Source organism: Lepus europaeus, chromosome 2 (assembly GCF_033115175.1).
Source record: "Lepus europaeus isolate LE1 chromosome 2, mLepTim1.pri, whole genome shotgun sequence".
Taxonomy (NCBI): Eukaryota; Metazoa; Chordata; class Mammalia; order Lagomorpha; family Leporidae; genus Lepus; species Lepus europaeus.
The window spans coordinates 77,836,318-77,860,719 of NC_084828.1; the positions used below are offsets into that span (position 1 = coordinate 77,836,318).

At 40.7% G+C, this 24,402-nt stretch overlaps 1 protein-coding gene across 5 annotated transcripts in view; it reads right to left on the reverse strand.

Moving 5' to 3' along the window:
* POLQ (DNA polymerase theta) overlaps positions 1-24,402 on the reverse strand; it is a 103,325-nt gene that overhangs the window by 40,051 nt on the left and 38,872 nt on the right. For all 5 annotated transcript variants that reach the window (XM_062208747.1, XM_062208738.1, XM_062208763.1 and 2 more), the window contains 7 exons: positions 23,377-23,519; positions 20,441-20,645; positions 19,984-20,126; positions 13,566-13,759; positions 11,928-12,052; positions 10,483-10,726; positions 1,606-4,694 (listed from right to left, as the gene is read on the reverse strand). In XM_062208747.1, the coding sequence (XP_062064731.1) occupies positions 1,606-4,694; positions 10,483-10,726; positions 11,928-12,052; positions 13,566-13,759; positions 19,984-20,126; positions 20,441-20,645; positions 23,377-23,519 (4,143 nt within the window). The remainder of the gene's footprint in view (positions 1-1,605; positions 4,695-10,482; positions 10,727-11,927; positions 12,053-13,565; positions 13,760-19,983; positions 20,127-20,440; positions 20,646-23,376; positions 23,520-24,402) is intronic.

Sequence of the window (24,402 nt, forward strand, 5' to 3'; positions counted from 1 at the left end):
AATGACTTAAGCTAGTTAGGATGCCTGTATCCCTTATGGGAGTGGCATTTAAGTTGCAGCTACCCTACATCTGCTCCAGCTTTCTGCTGATGGATCCTGAGGCAGCAGATGATGGCTCCAGTGCTTGGGCCCCTGCCACCCACGTGGGAGACCTGATGGGGTCCCAGACTCCTGGCTTCGGCCTGGCCAAGCACTGGCTATTGCAGGCATTGGAGAGTAAACAAGAAGGTGGAAAATTAATCTCAATATCTTTCTTTCTTTCTCTCTCTTATTCTTTCTCTCTCTCTCTCCCCTCCCACACACACACCCGTTTTCAAATAAAAATAAATGTTAAAAAATAATTAATCTTACTTATATCTCTAATACCCAAAAATAACCAGCACATAGGAACCCAATATATATTTCTTAAATTTCAGTGAACATTTTTATCCTTCTAGAATCTGGCACAGATTCTGATCCAGAAAATGTGCTCAACTTTGCTTGACAGATGAAAAACAGAATGTGTTGTTCAACATTAAAAGTATACATAAAAGTTGTCATGAACACATTTGCTCCATGAGTTGAAGATCATGTAAATATTCAAAACTTCATGAGCAAACCCATTCACAAATACAAAGATTTTAAGATCTAATCACATCTCCAGTTTCCACAATAGGTTGTCAAACTGATTACGGCTATTCCCCATTTTCTAGAACTCAGGGTTTTTGCAGGAAGACAGGAAAATACATAGCATTACTTGACCACAAGGTTCAACTCTCTCAAAACCTGCAAGAACTCTGTGAGGCTTTGGGATCAACTCCTCAGGATAGAATTCAAAACTATCATTGGAGGCCTAAGTTCTACTTGAGATAAGTCTTTCAAAATGTAGCTAACACAGGGCCGGCACCATGGCATAGCAGGTAAAACTGTCACTTGCAGTGCTGGCATCCCATATAGGCACCGGTTCCAGTCTCAGCTGCTCCATTTCCCACCCAGCTCTCTGCTATGGCCTGGGAAAACAGTGGAACATGGCTCAAGTCCTTGGGCCCCTGCACCCACATGGAGACTCAAAAGAAGGTCCTGGCTCCTGGCTTGGGATTGGTGCAGCTCCGGCTGTTGCAGCCATCCGGGGAGTGAACCAGAAGACAGAAGACTTCTCTCTTTCTCTGCCTTTTCCTCTGCCTCTGTGTAACTCTGCCTTTCAAATAAGTAAATCTTTAAAAAATGTAGTGTCTATTTGGTGTTTACTTCTGTGATTAAACAAACACAGTAGGAAATAATTCATGAGCACTAATGACTAATAAACAACCATGTCACATAAAAATATCATAAGAAACGAACACCTGATCATACTCAAAATATATTTTAATTTTTACAAACATATTCCAATTAATATTGCATATACTGCATGCAACTCTTATACTGGAAGGCAAGCATTTAGTAATCTAGCTGACGAATAAATAAGGCCATTAAATGAAAATCCACATAGGAAATACTTATTAAAGGAGATACTTCCTTAATTTTGAGTAGATTACATTTAATATTCAATTCTGAAAATTTCAAACCTCATCAGTTCACTAACTAGTTTATAGATGTGAAAAATTAAAAACTTTAAAAAAATCTTACCTTGCTTAAACCTACCACCAATGGTATCAGATCTAGAAGATGTCAAACTTCTAATCTTCTCGCAAGCCAGGGAGATGGAAAATCGCTTTTTGCACTGCCACTCTTTAATGAATGTTTGAAAGAGAGTTTTGTCACTCGCCACATCAATTATGGCCAAACTTTCTGAACTGCAGGAAGCTTGACTTAACTGCGATCCATCCTGTGACAACTGCAGTGAAAAACTTGTATCTCTAATAGGACTATTGCCTTTGAAGCCATTTCTACTTTCAGGACTTAAATCATGGTTTATATCTGAAGGTGAGTCAAATGAGTAACTTTCACCTGGGTGTAAAACACTCTGAGTTTTCTGAGGTTTTACAGACATTCCAAGAATCCCTGACAATGCCAGCTTGGAAGCAGATGCTGGAATAGGTGTAGGAGGAATAAGACCATTATCATCAAGTGCACAGCTTTCTTTACAAGGCAAGAGGGCTGAGGTTCTACCAGGATTTGCATTGTTCTGTAGCACCTCAATCTTGCTTTTTACTTCATTGTTAGAGAAAACTGAAATTCTCCGTACTTGGCTTATCTCCAAATTTGAAATCACTTCTTGTGTCTCATTTAGTTCTCTTTTCCCTTTCAAACTGGACGAGTTTGTTGTCATTACTTTTAGCTTTCCATCTTCTATAGGACTGGATTCGTCATCTAAAATCCTTTGCAGTCCTGGACTTAAATCAAATGATGCCCCTGACCATACGAACGAATCATTTTGCCTGGTCCCAGTCAATTTGGACCTTGGAGCCTTTTCATTTTGATCTTCTCCAGCTGGTTCTCTTGGGCAGTGATCACTACCTGGCTCATTTAGTTCTAATGTGCTAAGAGATAGCACAGTATTCCGTTTCTCTTGGACAGGAAATGTATCTACATTGTCCAAAGCCTCAACCATCTGACCAGAAACCATTTCTGAAAATAAAATAGATTCATCATTGAAACAAGTCACCGACTGCCGAGTATCTTGATTCTCACTCATGTTTGATTTTTTCACTGAGCCCTCCTGATGCAGACTCAGACAATCTCTGAAATGGTTTGATGTCCTATCCGAGGGAAGGGGTTCTTTCACTGGGACCTCGGGAGGTGGTGCTTTTATGAAGGAGTCTTCGCTGAAACTGTCAAACAGTAGATAATCGCTCATATTCAGACTTGTTTCAGGAGCTGGGAGACACTCTCCTTCCCCCTCCAGGGGAGGGTCCTTTTGAGGAGCCAGAGGTATGACTGTTTTCACAGTTTCTTGTGTCTGATAACCTTGAAAAAAACTATTTAATTGGGAATCAGTAACAGATACCCCTTCCCCTTTAAAGCAAGGACTATCTTCCCCCAGTAGTATTGGAGAATGAAAAATTGGGCTTTCGGGAGTAAGGTTATCAATACCATCTGCAGCAGTGCTTTGCCTCATAGTGTCTGTAGTCTTAAGGTCCAAGTGATCTTTACGGGTCGCTCCTGGAGAACAGTGTTCTCCAGCAGAGGCCGTGTTTAATTCTTTCTGAAGAGACGTCACTGAGCTCTGTCCGTCTTGGTTCTTCAGCATTGTCGCTGCGGCCAGGCTGCTGTCCTGAGCTGCCGGCTTGGCATTCGCTGTTACCACCTGCTGTAGCATTTTCTCTGATTGAGTATCGAGGTAGAGACTGTCTTCGAAATCACAGAGAACAAAACCCAAGTTGTGAACATGATTAGCTTTAGTTTTGTCAGCTGTGTGAGCGTGTGTTTTTTCTTGCATTCTAGAGGAATTTAGAAAATGCTCAGACTGGCCTCCTGACTTACCAAATGATCCAGCTGACAGGAGGATTCCACCAGGTCTCTCAGTTCTGCTTTCCTTATCTCCTGAGCCCAGAAAATGATTTGGTTTCTTCTCCTCGGAATTAAATTTCGTACTTTGACATCTGATAGTAGTGATATTTGAGTCTCCTTTCATACAATTACTGACTACCTCACAGGGCATTTGTTTCTCTTTTGTGTCTTTATGTTTGGGATCAGCGTTTGTCGGTTTATCAGGATGCTTTTCCCAGCACCGGTTAACTGGATGGATGTCACAGTGTTTCACACAACCATCTTGGTTTTCTGGATTATTTTGTATCAGCACTGCATTTATTTTTTCTGTCTCAACGACAGCAAATTCCCTTCCATTTTCCCTAACCACACTAGTGGCTTGACAAGTCACATTTTTATTCTGTGTCACAGGAGTACCATTAGTTACAGTTCTATTCCTTGAGTAATTCTGTTCAGTTTGTAATGGAAATGATATTTTCTCACATTGTTCACCAGCACGAAAAGATACATCTTCAGGAAATGGCCCTGGACTTCTAAATTCCATGTTCTTCTCATTTAAGGTAAATGGATCTTCACAAAGAATAGGACTGGATGTTGTCTGTCTTTGTATGCCAAGTCTGTGCAACCCAGAGTCTTCCTCAGGGCTACTGTCTCTGGACCGTTTTAGATGCTTTCTATGTTTTGAAGATCGAAAAGCTGTGTTCTTTTCTAAACTTAAATTCAAAGCCGCTTTTTTGGTTTTCTCAAACGAAAAAGTCTGAACAACTTCCTTAGAGCTTATTTGTCCTTCATGCAAAGACATTTCTGGCTTTCCTTTATCGCTGTCCAAAAATGTCCGTTTTCGTGCTCTGCAAATGGACTGTCTCTCACGTTGATTCCCATCCTGTAACTTACTAAAAAAGGAATCTGAATGCAATCTACTTTTGTCTAAAATTTTTTGCACTGTATTTGGTGACTCATTAACATAAGAATCATTAAATTTTGTTCTACTTTTGTTTCTTGATGTTAACCTTTTACAAGAACTCTTAGTATAGGACGTAAAAGTTTGTTCTTTTACTTCCGACTTACTGCTGGTCAATGAATGAATACCAGGACTTAAAGGGGAATATGGATCCCAGTGTATTCCTATTTCAACCAGGTCTTGCTGAAGAATCATTTTGGCTTCTTCCACTATCAGGGCTGCTGCTTCTCTTTCAGTTAAACCTTTCCTGCCAGTCACCCAGATAGTTCGCATACTTCGTCGTTCTTCAACTGCTTCCTCTTCCTCATCCACTGCCTTTCGGGTGCTGTACAAGAAGACAGGAAAAGAAAGATGTTAATGCACTGATTTCATTTATTCATACAACACTATGTGCTACGCAAGCAATATGAGCTCCTCTAGGAGCCAGAAAATACCACTGAACAAAAGGAAAGTGTCTCTGTTTTCAAGGTGTTTACTTGCTACTTGGGAGATTCAGAAAATAAACTAATGTTTAAAATGCATTCTGTGTCAATTGGGTCTAAGAACTGTGTATAAAAATGAAGCATGAGAGAGCAGTGGGCGCTTCCACAATTTGTAAATGACATAATATGGGAAGACTTTAACAAGGCAAATTCTTAAGGCAGAAGCCTTAAAAATGGTGAAAGTCATAAAACTTTCATTAGAAACAAATTTTACACAATATAAACGCTGGACAAAACATTTGAAAGGACTAGAGAGTGACCAAAAGCAAGTATACAATGGAGTGGGGTTGAGCCCTAAGACAAAGAAATAGCAATGGGTGAATTTTTGCTTTTTAACCTGAAGGAAGTAGGCCTGAGTCAGATCCCTACAGACTGACTAAAGTTTGTGGGAACAAAAAAATACTTGGAATTTGCTTATTGACAAAAATCAGAACAGAACTCAGAGTAAGGCTTGGTATCACTAATTTTGACCAAAAAAGATTCTGGGCTTCCAGATAAGGCACAGCTATGGCTGTAATATTGGCATAATACAGAAATGACCTCAATTATGTGCATAAAAATAACAAACAAGTTTTTCTAAATAACCTTCTTAAAATGTGCACTGCCTTTAGAGTTTCCCCTGGAAGGGTTACAGATCATTTGTCGTATGTTGCTGATACTCTTAAACCAGATTTTTTTTTTAAACCTTAGGAACTACCAGTTCATACTTCTGGGCATGGTTGGCTATAGTCAAAGATCCTATAAAAATCTGAGGCCCTAGAGCTGAGTAATACTTTGGGAAGCAGATTTTAATCAGGCTCCAGCCAGAGGCAAGCCCCAATGTGACAAAACAAAGATCTAACTCTCAAACAGATAGGGGTGAACTGTGCTGAAAAGCTAAAGAAATGGATAATAAAGTCTCCCTTGGTCTTTGAGTCCTAGCCAAGGACTGGAACTGAACTGCTGATATTGACAGCAATGAGAAATGCCTGCTCATCAGCTCATAGCTTAACACTCAAGAAAATGAGAAAATTGAAGTCACAAATAACACAGCACAGCAGCAAAGCACAGCAGTTTAAAAGTATACATTTCATAAGCAGATTTTCAATAAAAAGCATATTTTCCATAAGTACTATTCTATACTACAGTAATTAAGTAATATTTGGAAGAATGAGCACAAAGCTATTGAATCGAGATTAAATACATTGTTTCAGAAGTATAAAATATATTCCAAAAACATTTTCCTCAAAATTGTTCAGAAATTTTAATTACTGAAAAGTATAACCCTAAGTTATCTAAGATGAGCACAAATGTGCAATGCCCTCATGAGAGCAGATGTTGAGAACAAGAACTCCTGTGACAACACTATATTCATTCCTAAAACTAACCCTCCTTACTTTAAAATCACACAGTAAAACTGTTAGGTAGGAAGTTAGAAATTAGCCTATGTGTGTGAGAGGGGCCTTAGGAACACAAAGTATCTGCAGAAGCTCACCTTGGAGGCAGCCCAGGATTTTACACTACAAAGTCTTGTCCATACCCTGATAATTTTCCAGGTGGTCTTAGCCTTCCTCCCAAGGGAAGCTCCCCAGGAGAACCCTCTCTGCTCAGCACCAGATAGGCTGTCTGGCCTGATAAATCTCTTACATCTTTCCTCCAAGGCAGACACCCTCGGGGAATCGCCTCTGCCCTGCACCAGGTGTGCTACCCAGAGTCTGATACCACTGAGTAGTGAAACCTTGAGAGGAATTTCACATAATTCAAACTCAGCAACCCTTTGTCCTGGAGAATGAGAAGGAAGCGAAGGAGAAATAGCAGAAAGAACTGGACTCCCTTCCCTTATCAGCCCCAGTCTGCATACAGACTGCTCAGCTCTCAGTTTTTCCTGAGCTGCCCTCCTGGCCTGTCAGGTGTATTTCTTCCATTAAACCATGTAACCTTGCTTTCCTGAGCCTGAATGACCGGACACTCTCTCGGATTCTGTCCCATCCGTTCTGACAGATGCTCTACCCCATTAAACCTTGCTACCTCACTTACCACTGTTCTGTCTCACATCTGGAATTCTTTCTTATGTGAAGACAAGAACCTGTCTCATCTATCACTGCTACAAAACAGGCTTAGGAGAAAAAAAGAGTAAAGACACTCTAGTAAAAACATATGGTGCTTTATTACCACAGCACTGATGAAAAACAATGGTAAAGTGAACACCACCACCACAGCTAAAGAACATTCCAAAGGTATCAGCAACACTCATTAACTCCAAGATATCTTTAAAGAATCTTCGAAAAGTTCATAGAAAACACATATTATGAAAAAACTAAGGGAGTCGGCGCTGTGGCTCACTTGGTTAATCCTCCACCTTGCGGCACTGGCATCCCATATGGGCGCTGGGTTCTAGTCCCAGTTGCTTTTCTTCCAGTCCAGCTCTCTACTGTGGCCTGGGAGGGCAGTGGAGGATGGCCCAAGTGCTTGGGCACCTGCACCTGCATGGGAGACCCGGAAGAAGCACCTGGCTCCTGGCTTTGGATCGGCGCCATGCCGGCCGTAGTGGCCATTTGGGGTGTGAACCAACGGAAGGAAGATCTTTCTCTCTGTCTTTCTCTATCTAACTCTATTCATCAAATAAATTTTAAAAAATTATTAAAAAAAAAAAAAAGAAAAAACTATGAGGGCCAGCACTGTGGCATAGTGTGTTAAGCCACCATCTGCAGTGCCAGCAACCCATATGGGTGTCAGTCCGAGTCCCAGCTGCCCCACTTCTGATCCAATTCCCTGCTAGTGCACCTGGGAAGGCAGTGGAGCACAGTCCAAGCACTTGGGTCCCTGCACCCCTATGGGAGACTCAGAAGAAGCTCCTGGCTCCTAGCTTCAGTATGACTCAGCCCTGGCCATTGAGGCCATTTGAAGAGTCAACTGGCAGATGGAAGCTCTCTTCTTCTCTCTGAACCAGCAGATGGAATATCAATCTCTAACTCTGCCTTTCAAATAAATAAAATCTTTAAAAAAAAAAATGTATAGATTTCCAAACATTTTTCCACTAAAGAAAACATATCTTTTAATTCCACTTTTCTGTAACATTTTGAAGTGCCTTCATACATAGCCTTTCTTATACCACTATTTCTGAAAGACTTTTGTAACTTCTTTAGTTTGAGGGCTCTCATTAGTGTGGATGTAATAAAAAGCCACATTCTCCCCAAGCACAATTTATAAGAGAAAGATCCAAAATTTGGACATAGGCCAGCTTTCAACATCCTACACACATTTAGATATAAATACCACTAAAAAACAAGATTTTGGGGCTAGTGCTGTGACACAGCGGGTTAAAGCCCTGACCTGAGGCTCTCGCATCCCGTATGGGCACCAGACCTAGTCTCAGCTGCTCTTCTTCCGATCCAGCTCTCTGCTATCGCTTGGGATATCAGTGGAAGATGGCCCAAGTCCTTGGGCCCCTGCACCCGCATGGGAGACCCAGAAGAAGCTCCTGGCTCCTGGCTTCAGATCGGCACAGCTCTGGTCGTCGCGGCCATCTGGGGAGTGGACCAGCAGATGGAAGACTTCTCTCTCTGTCTCTACCTCTGTCTGTAACTCTTTCAAATAAATAAATCTTTTAAAATAAATTACTAAAAAAATATTTTTTGGCTCCTTTCTCTCATCTCTCCTTCTCACCTAAAAACTTACCATTATAAAAGGCAAAGAGTAAATGGGGGAGGAGATATACAAAAGCTAGAAGAAAATTTGTATCCTTACCCCTTCCCACACATGTCTCAAGTTTCAGAGACTGGCTCAGACCTAAAATGTGTGGGAGAGAACAAATAGTAACCTGCAAACAAGACTGATGCTTTGATTTAGAAAAAAATTTCATATCTGAAAATGTAACTGTGTGTACCTGAAAGCTATGGGATCTGCCTGAGATTTCATAGAGGACAGAGATCAAAGAACAGTGATGGTCTAAGCTATCCCCTGATTATATGTTGAGTGCAGTCACTGAGTGCCTAGTAAAATACGCATCTACACACACACAAAACACAGAATCTTCTTCCCACAAGTTATGTTGAGGAGCTAGTATTCCAACAACAATTTGAAAGGAGTGCATTTTAAAGTGTTCTTGCATAAAGGAAGTCTAAGATGAGTCCTGAATATATAATGAAAATTCATCACAGCAGAAAACATTGGTACTATACGTTGATTCAATCTTTCTAGGACAGAATTATAGTTTTAGAAATGTCATTTCAGGGGCTGGCACTGAGGCATAGCTTCTGATCCAGCTCCCTGCTAATGCCCCTGTGAAAGCAGAAGATGTCCCAATTGCTTGGGCCCTGCACCCACGTTAGGGACTGGGATGGTCCAGACTCCGGGCTTCAACCTGGCCTAGCCCTGGCTGTTGGGGCCTTTTGGAGAGTGAACCAGCAGAGGATCTCTTTCTTTATCTTCCTCTCTCTATAATTCTGCCTTTCAAATAAATAAATAAATCTTTTTAATAGCTATTATTTTATTTAAAAGTCAGAGTTACACAGATAGAGAAGGAGAGGCAGAGAGAGAGTTCTTCCACCTGCTGGTTCCCTCCCCAATTGGCTGCAATGGCCAGAGCTGCACCGATCTGAAGCCAAGAGCCAGGAGCTTCTTCCGGGTCTCCCACACGGGTGCAGGGGCCCCAGGACTAGGGACAAATCTTCTACCGCTTTCCCAGGCAATAGCAGAGAGCTGAGTCAGAAGTGGAAAAGCCGGGACTTGACCTGACGCCCATATGGGATGCCCACACTGCAGGTGGTGGCTTTACCCGCTACGTCACAACATTGACCTCAATAAATAAGTCTTTAAAAAAAAAATCCTATCAGCTATAAAATTTTTTTTAATATACAAAATAAAAACTAATCTTCAAGGGGGAAAAGGTAGCCATATACAGGGATGTATTAAGATGACTTCAGGCCAGCGCCGTGGCTCACTAGGCTAATCCTCCGCCTTACGGCGCCGGCACACCAGGTTCTAGTCCCGGTCGGGGCACCGGATTCTGTCCCGGTTGTCCCTCTTCCAGGCCAGCTCTCTGCTGTGGCCAGGGAGTGCAGTGGAGGATGGCCCAAGTGCTTGGGTCCTGTACCCCGTGGGAGACCAGGAGAAGCACCTGGCTCCTGCCATCAGATCAGCGCGGTACGCCGGCCGCAGCGCGCCAACTGCGGCGGCCATTGGAGGGTGAACCAACGGCAAAAGGAAGACCTTTCTCTCTCTCTCTCTCACTGTCCACTCTGCCTGTCAAAAAAAAAAAAAAGATGACTTCAGAGAAAAATACTACAATACTGGGATGTTTGGCACAGCGACACACACACCTCATAGTGCCTGGGTTCAAGTTTCGGGTCTGCTCCCAATTCCAACTTCCAGCTAATAATGTGTACCGTGGGAAGCAGTATGTGATGGCTCAAGTAGTTGAGTCCCTACCACCTACCATGAGAGACTCAGATTAAGTTTCTAACTCCTTGGTTCAACCTGACCCAGCCCTAGCTATGGTAGGCATCTGAGGAGCGAACTGGTAAATATGAAATATCTGCGTGTGTGTCTACACGTGTGTGTGTGTTTCAACAAGAGGCAGAATTTTTATTTAAAAAAACTTTAAATGATTTTCCATGTGACAACCCTCCATAGACAAAGGGACTTTCTTACCTTTTGAAAGGTGCAGCATTTTTCAGGACCACCTCTACCTCAGCAATAGTTGCTCTAGCAAGATCTGCCACAGTGAGAAAGCCAGAAGCATAGAGGAACCTGGCTCGTTGTGCATTAAGCAAGGATATCCGTACAAGGTCGCACAGCTCCCTCTGGATGCCAAACGTGAGACGCTTCTGAAATTGGGAAAGCAGCAGTTCCATGTTGTGCCAGCCCAGGCGGTTGGAAAATACTGTAATCATCCCTAGAACATTTATTGAATATCTGTTCAATTAGAAATTCCTTACAGACCACACCTAAGCCTATTCACATGTACGTTTCTGATTTTGCTTGTTTATGGAAGAATTAGAAGGTTTAACAAGGCCCAAAGGTATATTGTATGTGACAAAAGACATATGTTAAGGGCCTAGTGAACTGGACAATCAATGTGATAAACACATTAAATGACATTTATTCTAATCCTGGAATTCACAGTTAGAAACTCAGACAGAGCACATAAATATAAAGCAAACAAGAAACTCTCACCCAAACCTCCCTCCACTTTTTTTTTTAACTATCTTCCCCTAGTCTAGAGCAGTAAGCTTCTTCCCTATTCTGCCACCTTAGTATCCCAAAAAGTGAAGTTCCCGTTATTATTTTCCTCAAAGAAAGGTTGCACAGCTCAACAGCTATCCTCTCTTGAAATAAAAAGACCATAGCAGCCAAACACCAAGTCATTAAGAAAATCACTTCCCTATGAGAACATTAACCCTAGAGGCAATCGTAGAGAGGCCAGTGAACTGAACAGGAAGTCCCTCCCCTCTTACCACCTTCACCCACGTCTTCGCTAAGTGCTCCCTGGTACCACAAACCTTCACATGAAACCTCCTACACATTTAAATACACACATCCTATAAGCCCAGCGTTTCCTGCCTAAGGGCTTATAAGGTTCCGCAGTAAAGTCAGGCCCAGAATTTCCTTGTTTGCCTGATTTAGAGGACATGGAGTTCACATTCATATTTAAAGAAAATCAGAGCTTCCTCAGAAGAGACAATATTTAGAACACAGAGCAATCCAGAAATCCCTCTCCATCTGCCATCCTCTGCCTCAATAACAGTACCTTGATGAAAAAAAGGAGACCACTGAGAAATTTGTTTCTCTTGCTTCTTGGTGTAGAAGCAAAAAGGAAGAAAAAACAAGAACGAAAGAATAAAAGAAAAAGGAGACAGTCAGCACTCTGCTAAGGCATGCAATGACAGTAAGATCCAGACATTCAATTTATTCTTGCCAGTCCTCTGCACCAGGGTATGAGAGAGAAGAGCAACAGCTTTGGATCTTTTGATTATGACAAGGACAAGACAAAATTATGGTACTTTTAGAGAGGCTTATATTAACATGGAATTAGAAAAAATCTTAACTTGACCTCAAACCGCATTCTTAAATAAATGTGAAATCCTTTAACTGACCTGCATAAACAGCAGCTGACTGTTGCAAAGACTGAATCTGTCCACGATTGCATCCATATTTCTGGTTAATTTCTTTTAAGGGAACTTCACTGATTAAATCCAACAGCACAAGACTAGTAAAAAACCTAAAAATTAATCACCAGAAGCATGGTTAAGAGTTCACTTGTGTCTACTATTAAAGTACAATATGTGCTGAAAACAACTAAGAACCAGGCAACAGAGGGTTTACACACTTGGGGAAAAGTGCTAATATGGATAGGGTTAGTGGACAAAGACTGAGACCAATGTTTGGAAAGCCACTTTCAACAGGCATTAGTGCTACGTGCTAGAGAAAAAAACTTTTTTCAGTGTGACCAAAAAAAAAAAAAAAAAAAAAAAAGTCCCCTACATTTCCATTCTGCAAACAAATTTCAAGAAATAAGACTGAGCTCAAGAAATGTGATTGCTTGATGAATTCCTTACTCAATGGAGGGTTAAGCTTATGACTATAAAATAAACCGAAAGCAGGTCATTGTAAAAATTTTTCAAAAAAGAATAAAAAAGGAAGGAGGAGTTAGAGTGGGAGTGTGGGCAGGAGGGAGACTAGGAAGGGAAGTGTCACTATGCTCCGAAATCTGTGTATAGGAAATATATGAAATTTGTTCACTTTATATAAATTTAAAAATAGAAACAAAAAGGAATGTGATTGCACAAAACCTAAAGGCAGGATTGATGTACAGTTATTTAATATCTCACTGAAATGACAGAATCTGATCATAAAATCCAGTTTTGATTTGAAAAGAAACAGTGACACAAAGAACCCACGTATACAAATTCCTGCAGTTTACTTGACCATGCTATAAATAACAGACAATACTTTAAGAAAAATAATTTCATATTTCAAAAAGAAACAAAAATTCTTTGAAGTTGTACAATTTCCCTATGTGCATCTTTTAATGTATTTTTTCCTACAAGTAATAAATCATATCTGAGGATTATACAAGGCATAACCGCAAATGAAGCAACAGGAAGTGGGCAGTTCTTCCGAACATATCTTCTTTAAGAAAGGGTGGTGAGGCCAGCGCTTTGGTGCAGCGGGTTAACACCCTGGCCTGAAGTGCCGGCATCCCATTTGGGCTCTGGTTCAAGACCCGGCTGCTCCACTTCCAATCCAGCTCTCTGCTATGGCCTGGGAAAGCAGTAGAAGATGGCCCAAGTCCTTGAGCCCCTGCACCCATGTGGGAGACCCAGAAGACGTTCCTGGCTCCTGACTTCAGATCAGCACAGTTCCAGTCATTGCGACCAACTGGGGAGTGAACCAGCAGATGGAAGACCTCTCTCTCTCTCTCTCTCTCTCTGCCTCTCCTCTCTCTGTGTAACTCTTTCAAATAAATAAATTAATTTTTAAAAAGGGGGTGGTAATTAAATACTCTATTTCTAAAGATATTCATATGCAATGGCTGCTAAACTATCAGCTGCACAAAGAAACTGAAACATCAACAAATTCAGCAAATACAGAAAACTAAAACATTTTACAACAGTCAGCCAAAACTTTTACTTTATTTTATTGACAATGAAAGTGACTATAGGAAACTGGACACCCACTGTATAACAGACACTGTGTTTGATACTGAGAAGTTCAGGCTCCTTGATGTTTACCTTTTATGGATGGCCATTTGCCGATGCTGTCTCTCAGTTCTGGCTATTACTTTTCCTTTCACACAGCGAGCCAAGAATCCTTCTTCAACCCCTACTAGTTCTGCCACCCTTTTCATAGACGTAGGCAACTTCTCCCATAAACAGAAAAATCGATACCAATCAATAGTAGTCCAATCTTCAAACATAGGTGTAACCTAAAGGGAACACACATCATTCTTCAGCTAAAACTAATGCGTAACAAAAGGAACAAAATTATAAAAATAAAAACACATTAATGACAACAGCCTCAAGATTTAGAAAAATTTCTAACTATAATAAAATCTCATTTAGATAGGACCATGATGTATTTATAAACAATTCACTGCCAGGACAAAAGGGAAAAGAACCACTAAGCACACAAAGTGGATATTACAGAGCCCTAATTTTAATCATAGGCCATTTGATTGCAAAATTCCAACTTTATGTACAATCCTAAGAATTTTGTAATTTTCAAGAAAGAATTGGGGCCAACGTTGTAGCATAGTGGGTAAAGCCACTGTCTGCAACGCTGGCATCCCACATGGAAGTGAGTGCTGCTCCACTTCCAATTCAGCTCCCTGCTAACAGCCTGGGAAAGCAGCAATACTTGGGTCCTGCACCATGTGGGAGACTCAGAAGAGGCTCCTGGCTGCTTGGTTCTGTCCAGCCAGGGCCATTGTGGCCATCTGGGGAGTAAACCAGTGAATAGAAGACCTTTCCCTCTCTCTCTATAACTGTGACTTTCAAATAAGTAAGGAAAAAAGAGGGAGAAAAAAATCAATAAAATAGAAAATGGAGAGGGTGGAATGAATTCTCAGAGTTGTTATATTATTGAAAATGTCCAAGATTAAACAAACTATGAGACATGCAAGAAACAGGAAAGTGTATCCCAAACACAGGTGGGAAAACAAACAAAAGAAACACCTATGAGAGGGCCCATATGTGGAATTAGCAGACAGACTTTCAAAGCAGAGGCCTGTATTGTGGTACAGAGGGTTAAGCAACTGCTTGCAATACTTGCATCCCATATCTCCTGTATTAGAGTGCCAGTTTGCATCCCAGTTGCTCCACTTCTAATCCAGCTCCCTGCTAATGCTCCCAGGAAGCAACAAAAGATGGCCCTAGTACCTGGGACTCCAACACCCATGTGGGAGACCACGATGGAATTCCAGGCTGCAATCTGACCCAGCTCAGCCACTGCAGCCATTTGGAGAGCGAACCAACAGATTGAAGATCTTTCTCTCACCCTCCTCCTCCTTTTCTCTCTCAGCCTTTCAAATAAATAAATAAATAAATCTTTTTTTTAAAAAAGACTTCAAAGCAGACATTATAAATACAGTCAAAGAACAAAAAAAAGTCAAGCTTAAAAAAGGAAGGCATGATGACAAAGTCTAACAAGTATAGAAGATGATTAAAGAGGAAAAAAAAAAATTTAAAGGAGCCAAATCATGATTCTGGAGTTGAAAAACACAATAACTGCCGGTGCCGCAGCTCAATAGGCTAATCCTCCGCCTGCGGCACCGGCACACCAGGTTCTAGTCCCGGTCGGGGCACCAGATTCTGTCCCGGTTGCTCCTTTTCTAGTCTGCTATGCCCCGGGAGTGCAGTGGAGGATGGCCCAAGTGCTTGGGCCCTGCACCCGCATGGGAGACCAGGAGAAGCACCTGGCTCCTGGCTTCAGATTAGCGCGGTGTGCCAGCCGCGGCGGTCATTGGGGGGTGAACCAACAGAAAAGGAAGACCTTTCTGTCTGTCTCTCTCACTGTCCACTCTGCCTGTCCAAAAAAAAAAAAAAAAAGACAGAAAAACACAACAACTGAAATGAATAATTCGGGGCTGGCGCTGTGGCATAGCAGGTAAAGCTGCCACCTGCAGCGCCAGGATTCCATATGGGCACCGGTTCGAGTCCCAGCTGCTCCACTTCCGATCCAGCTCTCTGCTCTGGCCTGGGAAAGCAGTAGAAGATGGCCAAAGTCCCTGGGCACCTGCACCCATATAGGAGACCTGGAAGAAGATCCTGGCTCCTGGCTTCGGATCCGGCACAGCTCCAGCCGTTGTGGCAAATTGGGCAATGAACCAGCAGATGGAAGACCTCTCTCTCTCTCTCTCTCTCTCTCTCTCTCCCCCTCTCTCTCTCTCTGCCTCTCTCTGTAACTCTTTCAAATAAATAAATAAATTTTTTTTAAAAAAAAAGAAAAGAAATGAATAATTCACTAGGGAACAAAGTGCAAGGATATTTCAAAAATCCCTGGAAAAATCAGTTTAAAGAATAAATTAATTTTGGTGCAAAAAATAGTTTAAGTCCATGCGTACATTTTTCAAAGTAGGGATTTTTATATCAATGTTTTACAGAACCCTAATGTATCTATCTAACTAGCATAAGAAAGAATCATCAAACATGAAGATAATAATATTGACAGAGATTATGCAATCTGAAAGAGAGAAACAAAAAAAAACAAAAATGAACAGAGCTTCAAGAAATGTGGGAGGACATTAAGTGTACAAATATATCCATAATAAAAATAGCAGAAGGAAAAAACAGAAACAAAAAAATCCTAAGAAATTATGGCAAGAGAAAATATTAAAATTTACTCATAAAATATATTATGCAAATTATAAATTAAAACTACACTCAAAAAATATAAAAAAGCTTGACAGCATACTCTATGAAGTTATGAAAAGTCAACCAGTCTTGGCCGGCGCCGCGGCTCACTAGGCTAATCCTCTGCCTTGCGGCGCCGGCACACTGGGTTCTAGTCCCGGTCGGGGCACCGATCCTGTCCTGGTTGCCCCTCTTCCAGGCCAGCTCTCTGCTGTGGCCAGGGAGTGCAGTGGAGGATGGCCCAAGTCCTTGGGCCCTGCACCCCATGGGAGACCAGGAGAAGCACCTGGCTCCTGCCATCGGATCAGCGCAGTGCGCCGGCCGCAGCGCGCCTACCGCGGCGGCCATTGGAGGGTGAACCAACGGCAAAAGTAAGATCTTTCTCTCTCTCTCTCTCTCTCTCTCACTGTCCACTCTGCCTGTCAAAAAAAAAAAAAAGTCAACCAGTCTTATACATTACTGGTAAAATTGGAAAATGATACAAGCTAAAGGACAATTTTAAAAACGAAAATCATTTATTTCCTTTGTACTTCATCAAGCAATCATATCTGAGCTGCTCTGGAAAATTTAAACACTGTAGGCTCCAAGTTATTTACTACAGCATTCTTTGCCAAATCAAATCAGAAAAAAATCCAAATGTCCGCTAATAGGGAACTGATCAAATATACAATAATATATCTACCTAAACAGTGGAGTTGTTCAGCTATACAAAAGAAAACAATTCTCCATGAATTAACATGGGGCGATTTCCAAGATGGGGGATTTCCAAGATATATTGTTAAAAATAAAAAGAAAGAAGTTATAGAATAATGTAGATAGAATGCTAGCCTCTGTAGATGAAAGCAGATGAAGAACAAATTAATTCCTGGATAACTTTTGTAAAGTGAAACAAGAAAAGAGATACACACAAAATTTAATTAAATAACTCTTGCCAAGCAATGAGACATAGCTGGTAAAGCCATTGCCTACAGTGCCAGTATCCTATATGGGCACCAGTTCTGGTCCCAGCTGCTCCACTTCCAATCCAGCTCTCTGCTATGGCCTGGGAAAGCAGTAGAAGATGGCCCAAGTCCTTGGGCCCCTATACCCATGTGGGAGACCCAGAACAAGCTCCTGGCTCCTGGCTTCGGATCAAAGCAACTCTGGCCATTGTGGCCAATTGGAGAGTGAACCAGCAAATGGAAGACCTCTCTCTCGCCTCTCCTTCTCTGTGTAACTTTGACTTTCAAATAAATAAATCAGTCTTAAAATAAAAAAAGAAAGAAAGAAATTATTCACCTGGGAGGGTAGACAGAAAAGATATGTAGGCGTTAGATGCAGGAGTCTTTTTTTTTTTTTCCTTAAAATTCAATTATTTGAAAGGCAGAGTTACAGAGCGGCAGAGGCAGAGAGAGAGACAGAGAGAGGTCTTTACCCGCTACACCACAGTGCCGGCCCCTCTCTACCCCTTTTTAATACAGTTCTGACTTTTGAATCATAAACACTTCAAATATTCACAAAAATAAGATAGTACATGCATACTTTACACATTTTAACTTAAAACATAACTGCATATTTAATTGCCAATATTTTGATCTGGGGTCAAGGCCGTGAGAGAGGCAGTCTACTGATTAGAATTCAGTGTCGCAAGGCCGGCGCTGACACCTCAACACCAGCATCCTCTACAGGCTCTGGTTAGAGTCTTGGCTGCTCCACTTCTGATCTGGCTCCCTGCTAATGGCCCAGATAAGCAGCAGAAGATAGCCCAAGTACTTGGACCCCTACCTTTTACGTGGCAGACCCAGAAGCTCCTGGCTCCTGGCTTCGGCCTGGCCCAGCCCTTGCCACTGGGACCATTTAGGGAGTGAATCAGTGAATGGAAGACCTCTCTCTGACTCTGCCTCTCCTTCTCTGTAACTCTGACTTCCAAATAAATAATCTTTAAAAAAAAAAAAAAACACCCAAAACTACCACTTTCTTAAACTATCATAACACACTGTCTAGGAAATCATTTCTGTTTTCTAACATGAAGACAGAAACGAAAGGTGACTAAAATAATCAGTGAACAGCAACCTTCCAGTTCTTTTCCCATAAACTTTTTCTCAGTCTTTATAGTTGTCTGTCATCAGCAGCTTTTTTTTCTTTACTCTAAGATCTATTTACATTCGAGAGGCAGAAATGACAGAGAAGGAGGGAAAAAGACAGAGCTTGTCCATCCGCTCGTTCACTCCCCAAGTGTTTCCAAAAGCCAGGGTTGCATCAGGAGGAAGCCAACAACCAGGATCTCCATCCAAGTCAACCACATGGGTGACAGGAACCAAGCACTTGGGCCATCATCTACAGCCTTTCCAAAAGCATTAGCCAGAAGCTGGATCAGAAGTGGAATAGCTGGAACTTTAAAGGTCACTCAGATACAAGATGTAGGCACCACTCCAGCAGCAGTGATTTTAGTAACTTGCATTCAGCCCAATTTTCATGGAAGTAAACTCAAACAGTTTGGGTATAAATGCAACTAACTTCTGAAAGGCTTGGGACCACTAACCACAAGCATTCAGCCTCACAATGCCCATAATCGGTCTTTGTTTCCCATGGGGATAGGAGCAACTAGGTCATCATGGGAAATGACACATATAATTTTTCTGGGAGAATGTATTATAAGTACTAGATAATAGTTATTAAATATTCACTAAGATATCCAGCATCCATCAAAGACTATCAGCCTTGAAGAGGGTATTATTATCTCCACTTCACAAATGAGGAAATGGCATCTTGAGAGAGGCCAAACAATTACCCAAGGTTGCATGGTTGTAACTGAGAAGGCCAAAGCTAAACTAAGGTAGTCTGACCCTAGAGTTCAAATTCTGAACCATCCATTCATAAATAAGACTTCCTCAAGGTCCTGGCAGATGAATGCTAAGACCTGCTTTGAGATTTCTCCCACTTTCTAGGACACAGAACTTTGGGCATAACATCACCAAATGTACCACAGGTTTACAAGAAAAAAAAAAGCACTGTTTAGACATTTCTCCTCTGATCACAATATAGTGGTTTGTATTGAAATATCACCTGATAAAATTTCTTCATTCTAATGAGAAATTCAATTTTACTCCTCTCTCTCTCATGTGTTTAACAAAATATATGTATCTTCTCTAAACTAACAAAACAAATTACTGTATTTCTGGTCAAGCTCTTGCCAAAGAATATGACCTCAAACTATTTTATCCAATTTTTATCAATATCTTTGTTAAAAAGAATAATATTCATCGAGAATTATAATGCAAACATTTAAAATTCTTTTTTGCATTTATTATCAAGAATGTAAGTTTCAAATTTCTTTAGTATTAATCTCTCATAAGTAATAAATGCAATACTTTTCTAAATGTGTTTTTTCACTTTATGAATGTTGAGACTAATCACAGTTCCCTCTTTACTTTATTTACTGGAACGCCAAACAAAAGTTTGCAAGAGCAACTATACATGACTTAATGGCATGCCAGCTTAGGAACCAGCCTTTGCTTTGCTATAATCTGATCTTCAGTTTTCAGATAACCCAATACCCTTTGCTATTCACTTATTTAATGTGGGATAAATTTTTTTAAGCTACCTCAAATCCTTTTTGAAAGGGGACTGGAGAAAACAGATTAAAAAGTCTCTAAAACATTTAGCTAATATGAAAAATTTTTTTCTTACCTCTTTTCTATTCCTACAAATCTGGTCAAGAAACACAGACAAGACAGTACCTGAGAGTAGCTTTGATGCTCAGGAATTTATTTTTTTTTCTCCATTTTCTCTTATAATAGTTCAAAAAAATAAAACTTACAAGATAAACAATATGAAGGTCATTCTCTAAAACAAAACCCTTCATTGCTCTTTGGAGGTCAGCAAAAATATCTAAGGTATCAGTTGGAGAAAGTGAAGAAGAAAGAGTAGCCGAACCCAGCTGTGTTGGATGATATATCTTTCCTGGTGGGGAAACAGAGGATCAAATGTTAAAAATAAAACAAAGCACTGTTCTTCTGTATTCCATAATTAACCTCCCTGATTCTGACAAACCATTCAAACAAAACTTAAGCCAACACATGCAAATTTATGAGCAGGCTTTATGCTAATTGTCTAAAGTTGCTGAATTATGAGTCGATACACTGCTTGAAAAATCAATTTCCTTTTATACTCCTTGAAAAGCTGATTTCCTTTTATACAGCAGTCTACACACTCTAAATCAGCAAAGATGAAAAGATGGAAAAGTGAGTAATTTGCAACTAAGAAGTCACATTTACCTTCCGTTCCATCACTGGCTTCTGTAATCTGGATGAATTCATTTTCTAACAGCCACATCACACAGGCCTCAATTGCTCCAAGTTGACCAGAATCTTGATGTCTCTGAATTCCCTGCTTTCCTTCTTTCATACTTGCAGCCAAAAACGTGCAAGATGCGTAAGTCTCCATATCTTGTGATGTACTTGCCACTCCGCCAACTATTATCTAAAATAAATGTTCAAAAAATTTTGTAAAATTTTAATAAGACATCCAGGCCTGGCGTCATAGCATAATGGGAAAAGTCACCACCTGCCCCACTGCCATGCCATTTGGGTGCCAGTTCAAGTCCTAGAGGCTGCCCCACTTCCAATCCAGTCCCCTGCTAATGCTCCTGGGAAAGCTGCAGAAGACAGCCCAAATTCTTTGGCTCCTGCCACCCATGTGAGGGCTCTAGATGAAGTTTCTGGCTCCTGGCTTTAGCTTGGCCCAGCCCCAGCCACTGTGGCCATTTGGGGAGTGAACCAACAGATGGAAGACCTCTCTTTCTAACTCTGCCTCTCAGAATAATATAAATCTTGGGGCTGGAGCCGTGGCACAGTAGGTTAATCCTCTATCTGTAATACCAGCATCCCATATGGGTGCCAGTTCTAGTCCCGGCTACTACTCTTCTGATCCAGCTCTCTGCTATGCACTGGGAAAGCAGTGGAAGACGGCCCAAGCCCTTGGTCCCCTGCACCTGCACAGGGAGACCTGGAAGAAGCACTTGGCTCCTGGCTTTGGATTGGCCCAGCTCTGACCATTGTGGCCATTTGGGGAGTGAACTAGCGGATGGAAGACCTCTCTCTTCAGCCTAGCCCAGACCTGGTTGCTGTGACCATTTGGGGAGTAAATCAGTAGATGAAAGATTCTCTCTCTCTCTCCCTCCCTCCATCTTCCCGTCACTCTTTCAAATAAATAAAACTTAAAAAAAAAAAAAAATCACAGTATGTTAAGGTACACTCTCTGTTAATTCTTCCAACATTATTCATTGTAGATAACATCTACTGAAATATGAAAACTTTTCCTTAAAAGTAGAAAAAAATTTCTTGCAAACAAAATACAATTAATCATTATCCATCTGAAACTTTGGAAGCAACAGCAGATATGAAAGAGGTAGTGATGGCTCGTGGCCATGAACCAAATCAGTTCTCTCCGTCCTCCCTCTTAGATACGTGGGCATGTAGGAATGCTACTATCGAATATTCTTTCTGTGTGAGAATAGTGCAGAAAAGGATGAAGTCAGTCTTCTGGATATCATTTCGCACAATTATCCTATTAAATACATATACTAATTTGCTTCTTGACTTCCTTCACTTAATATATAGTGGACATATCAAATCATAACAGAGCTATCTCCTTCTTTTTAATAACCATAAAGAATAGGCTTAGCATAGTTTTTAAGATTTTATTTATTTATTTATTTATTTGAGAGGTAGAATTTATAGACAATGAGAGGGAGAGACAGAGAGAAAGGTCTTCCGTCTGCTGGTTCACTCCCCAGATGGCAGCAACAGCCAGAGCTGCACCGGTCCAAAGCCAGGAGCCAGGAGCTTCTTCCAGACCTCCCACATGGGTGCAGTGGCCCAAGCACCTGGGCCATCCTCCACTGCTTTCCCAGGCCACAGCAGACAGCTGGACTGGAAGAGGGGCAGCTGGGACTAGAACCGGTGCCCATATGGGTTGCCAGCACTGCAGGCAGAGGATTAACCTACTGCGCCATGGAGTCAGCTCATGGCTCAGCATAATATTAATATTAAGCTTTTCCCAACCATTTCTTATTACTAATAGTACTATAGTAAACATTCCAGTACATCTAACTTCATGTAATTTCACAGATGTACCCCTAGATAAAATTCCTAGAGATAAAACTGCTAGACAAATGGGAATGTACTGGTCAGCTTGCCCCTTAAGAGTTTCATTAGCAAGAGAATATGAAAGTGCCTACCTCCTACATCCTCACCAACCCTGTTATCAAGCACTTTCATCTTTTTCTCAAACTAACAGTTAAGGGGGAGGGAGAATACTGTTACAGGTACCAGAATCACCAGCACTTCCAATACCACAGCAGGCTAGCATACGCCAGAAAACCTTCTGAATGGAAACACTGGGCTGCCATTACCTTTGAGGACTCTGAAGAGAAAATGGTTTTATTTTTCACTTTAGATTTTCTTATATTGTTCAAAACTTCTAATCATAGATATTTATAACTTCACTTCATTTTATTTTAATGTCATCAGGTATTATACAGAACTAGGGCCCATTTTTGTCACCTCTTCTTTCAATAAGAAAATAATAAAGAATATCTAAAAACTAATAAGTCATCAGGCACTTAGTTTTTAATTATGGTTTTGAAACAGAGTGATATAGTACTAACTATATCAAACTCCAGACATTATATATACATACATATATTATTTATATATGTATATAAGTATACAAAATTTTTTGCATTTGTAGAAAATATCTACCAGAAATAACAATAGATTCAAGTTTAGGAAGGCTATAACTATAATAAAGTTATGAACAGAGTTAAGATTCTTCACATACTGAAATTCTACTATAAAACTGGTATAAAACAGCAAATGATGGGGCCAGTGTTGTAGCATAGCAGGCTGCTCCACTCCCCATACAGCTCCCTGCTACTGGGCCAAGAAAGCAGTGGAAAATGGCCCAGGTTCTTGGGCTCTTGTACCCACATGGGAGACCTGATTGAAGCTCCGGACTCCTAACTTCAACCTGGCCCAGCTCCAGCCATTGTAGCTATTTAGGAAGTAAACTAGCAGATGGAAGATCAATCTCTCTTCCTCCTCCTCTCTGTCTTTCCCTCTCTGTAACTCTGCTTTTCAAATAAATTAAAATAATTCTAAAAAAAAAAAAAAAAAAAGAGCACATGATAATTTAGTAAACCATCTCTTACCTCCAGAATAGCCCGAACCATGCTGGCAGTTACTTCTTCTCCTTCTAGTTTTCGCAGACAGCTACGAACAGGTTTTAGAGATCCCTGAAGTAGAGCTACGCCTTTTGATTTCTCAGAGTTCTTACAAACTAAGATACTCTCACCTATAACCAAAAACCATACATTTGCAAAATGCCAATGCATTTCCATAAGATACTTGCTAAAACGTTGGCTTACTTATTTAAACAAAACTAAGATATGATAGTGGGTGTCACAGAATTATGGATAATGTCTTCAAAAAAAATTTTTTTAAACTTTGGACAGCATGGACATGCTACTCCAAAATATGCTACTTCAGCATAAGGCTTATTATGAGCTGAAAGGCATCCTAAAAACAACTCATACTTCTTGCTGTGGAGATGCTTCCCCTTCCCTCTCCTGGGAGAGAGAGGTAAGCACTGAAAGAATCTGCGTAAACCTTACTAAAACAACCCCCACCTCCCACTACTTTCCCCAATATATTCATCTTCTCACAATTCCTGTCCATTTCCTCTGTTCTGTCACTTCTCTCAATTTACTGCTTTTTGTTCAAGTAATTCATAACACTGCAGGTCTAACAGCAATTTCGGTCTTATTTTCTATAAAGGCCCCCTTACACATAAAAATTAAATATTAACATCAAATAAAATTGACACGCATTTTCATTTTAACTAACAGTCCCCAGCTGCAGAACCAAAGAAAGTGAAGGAAAAGATTTTTCTTCCCTAACAAGATTAACCATTACAATTGTATAATCAAATAATACAGGTACGGTGTAAAATTCCAATGCAATTTATTACTAGTTATGTATTATGATAAATTCAAAAATACTGACAGATAGCTAACAATTATACCTTTACTCGTAAAATTTTTAGGCTATTGTGATAATCAAATGAAGAAAAATACACAAAAACACTTGTAAATTAAGAAAATATACAGAGAGGTTCCAAGATGGGAGACTAAGGAGGGAGCTTACTGCTCTGTCTCAGAGAGAGTAGCTTAAAAAAA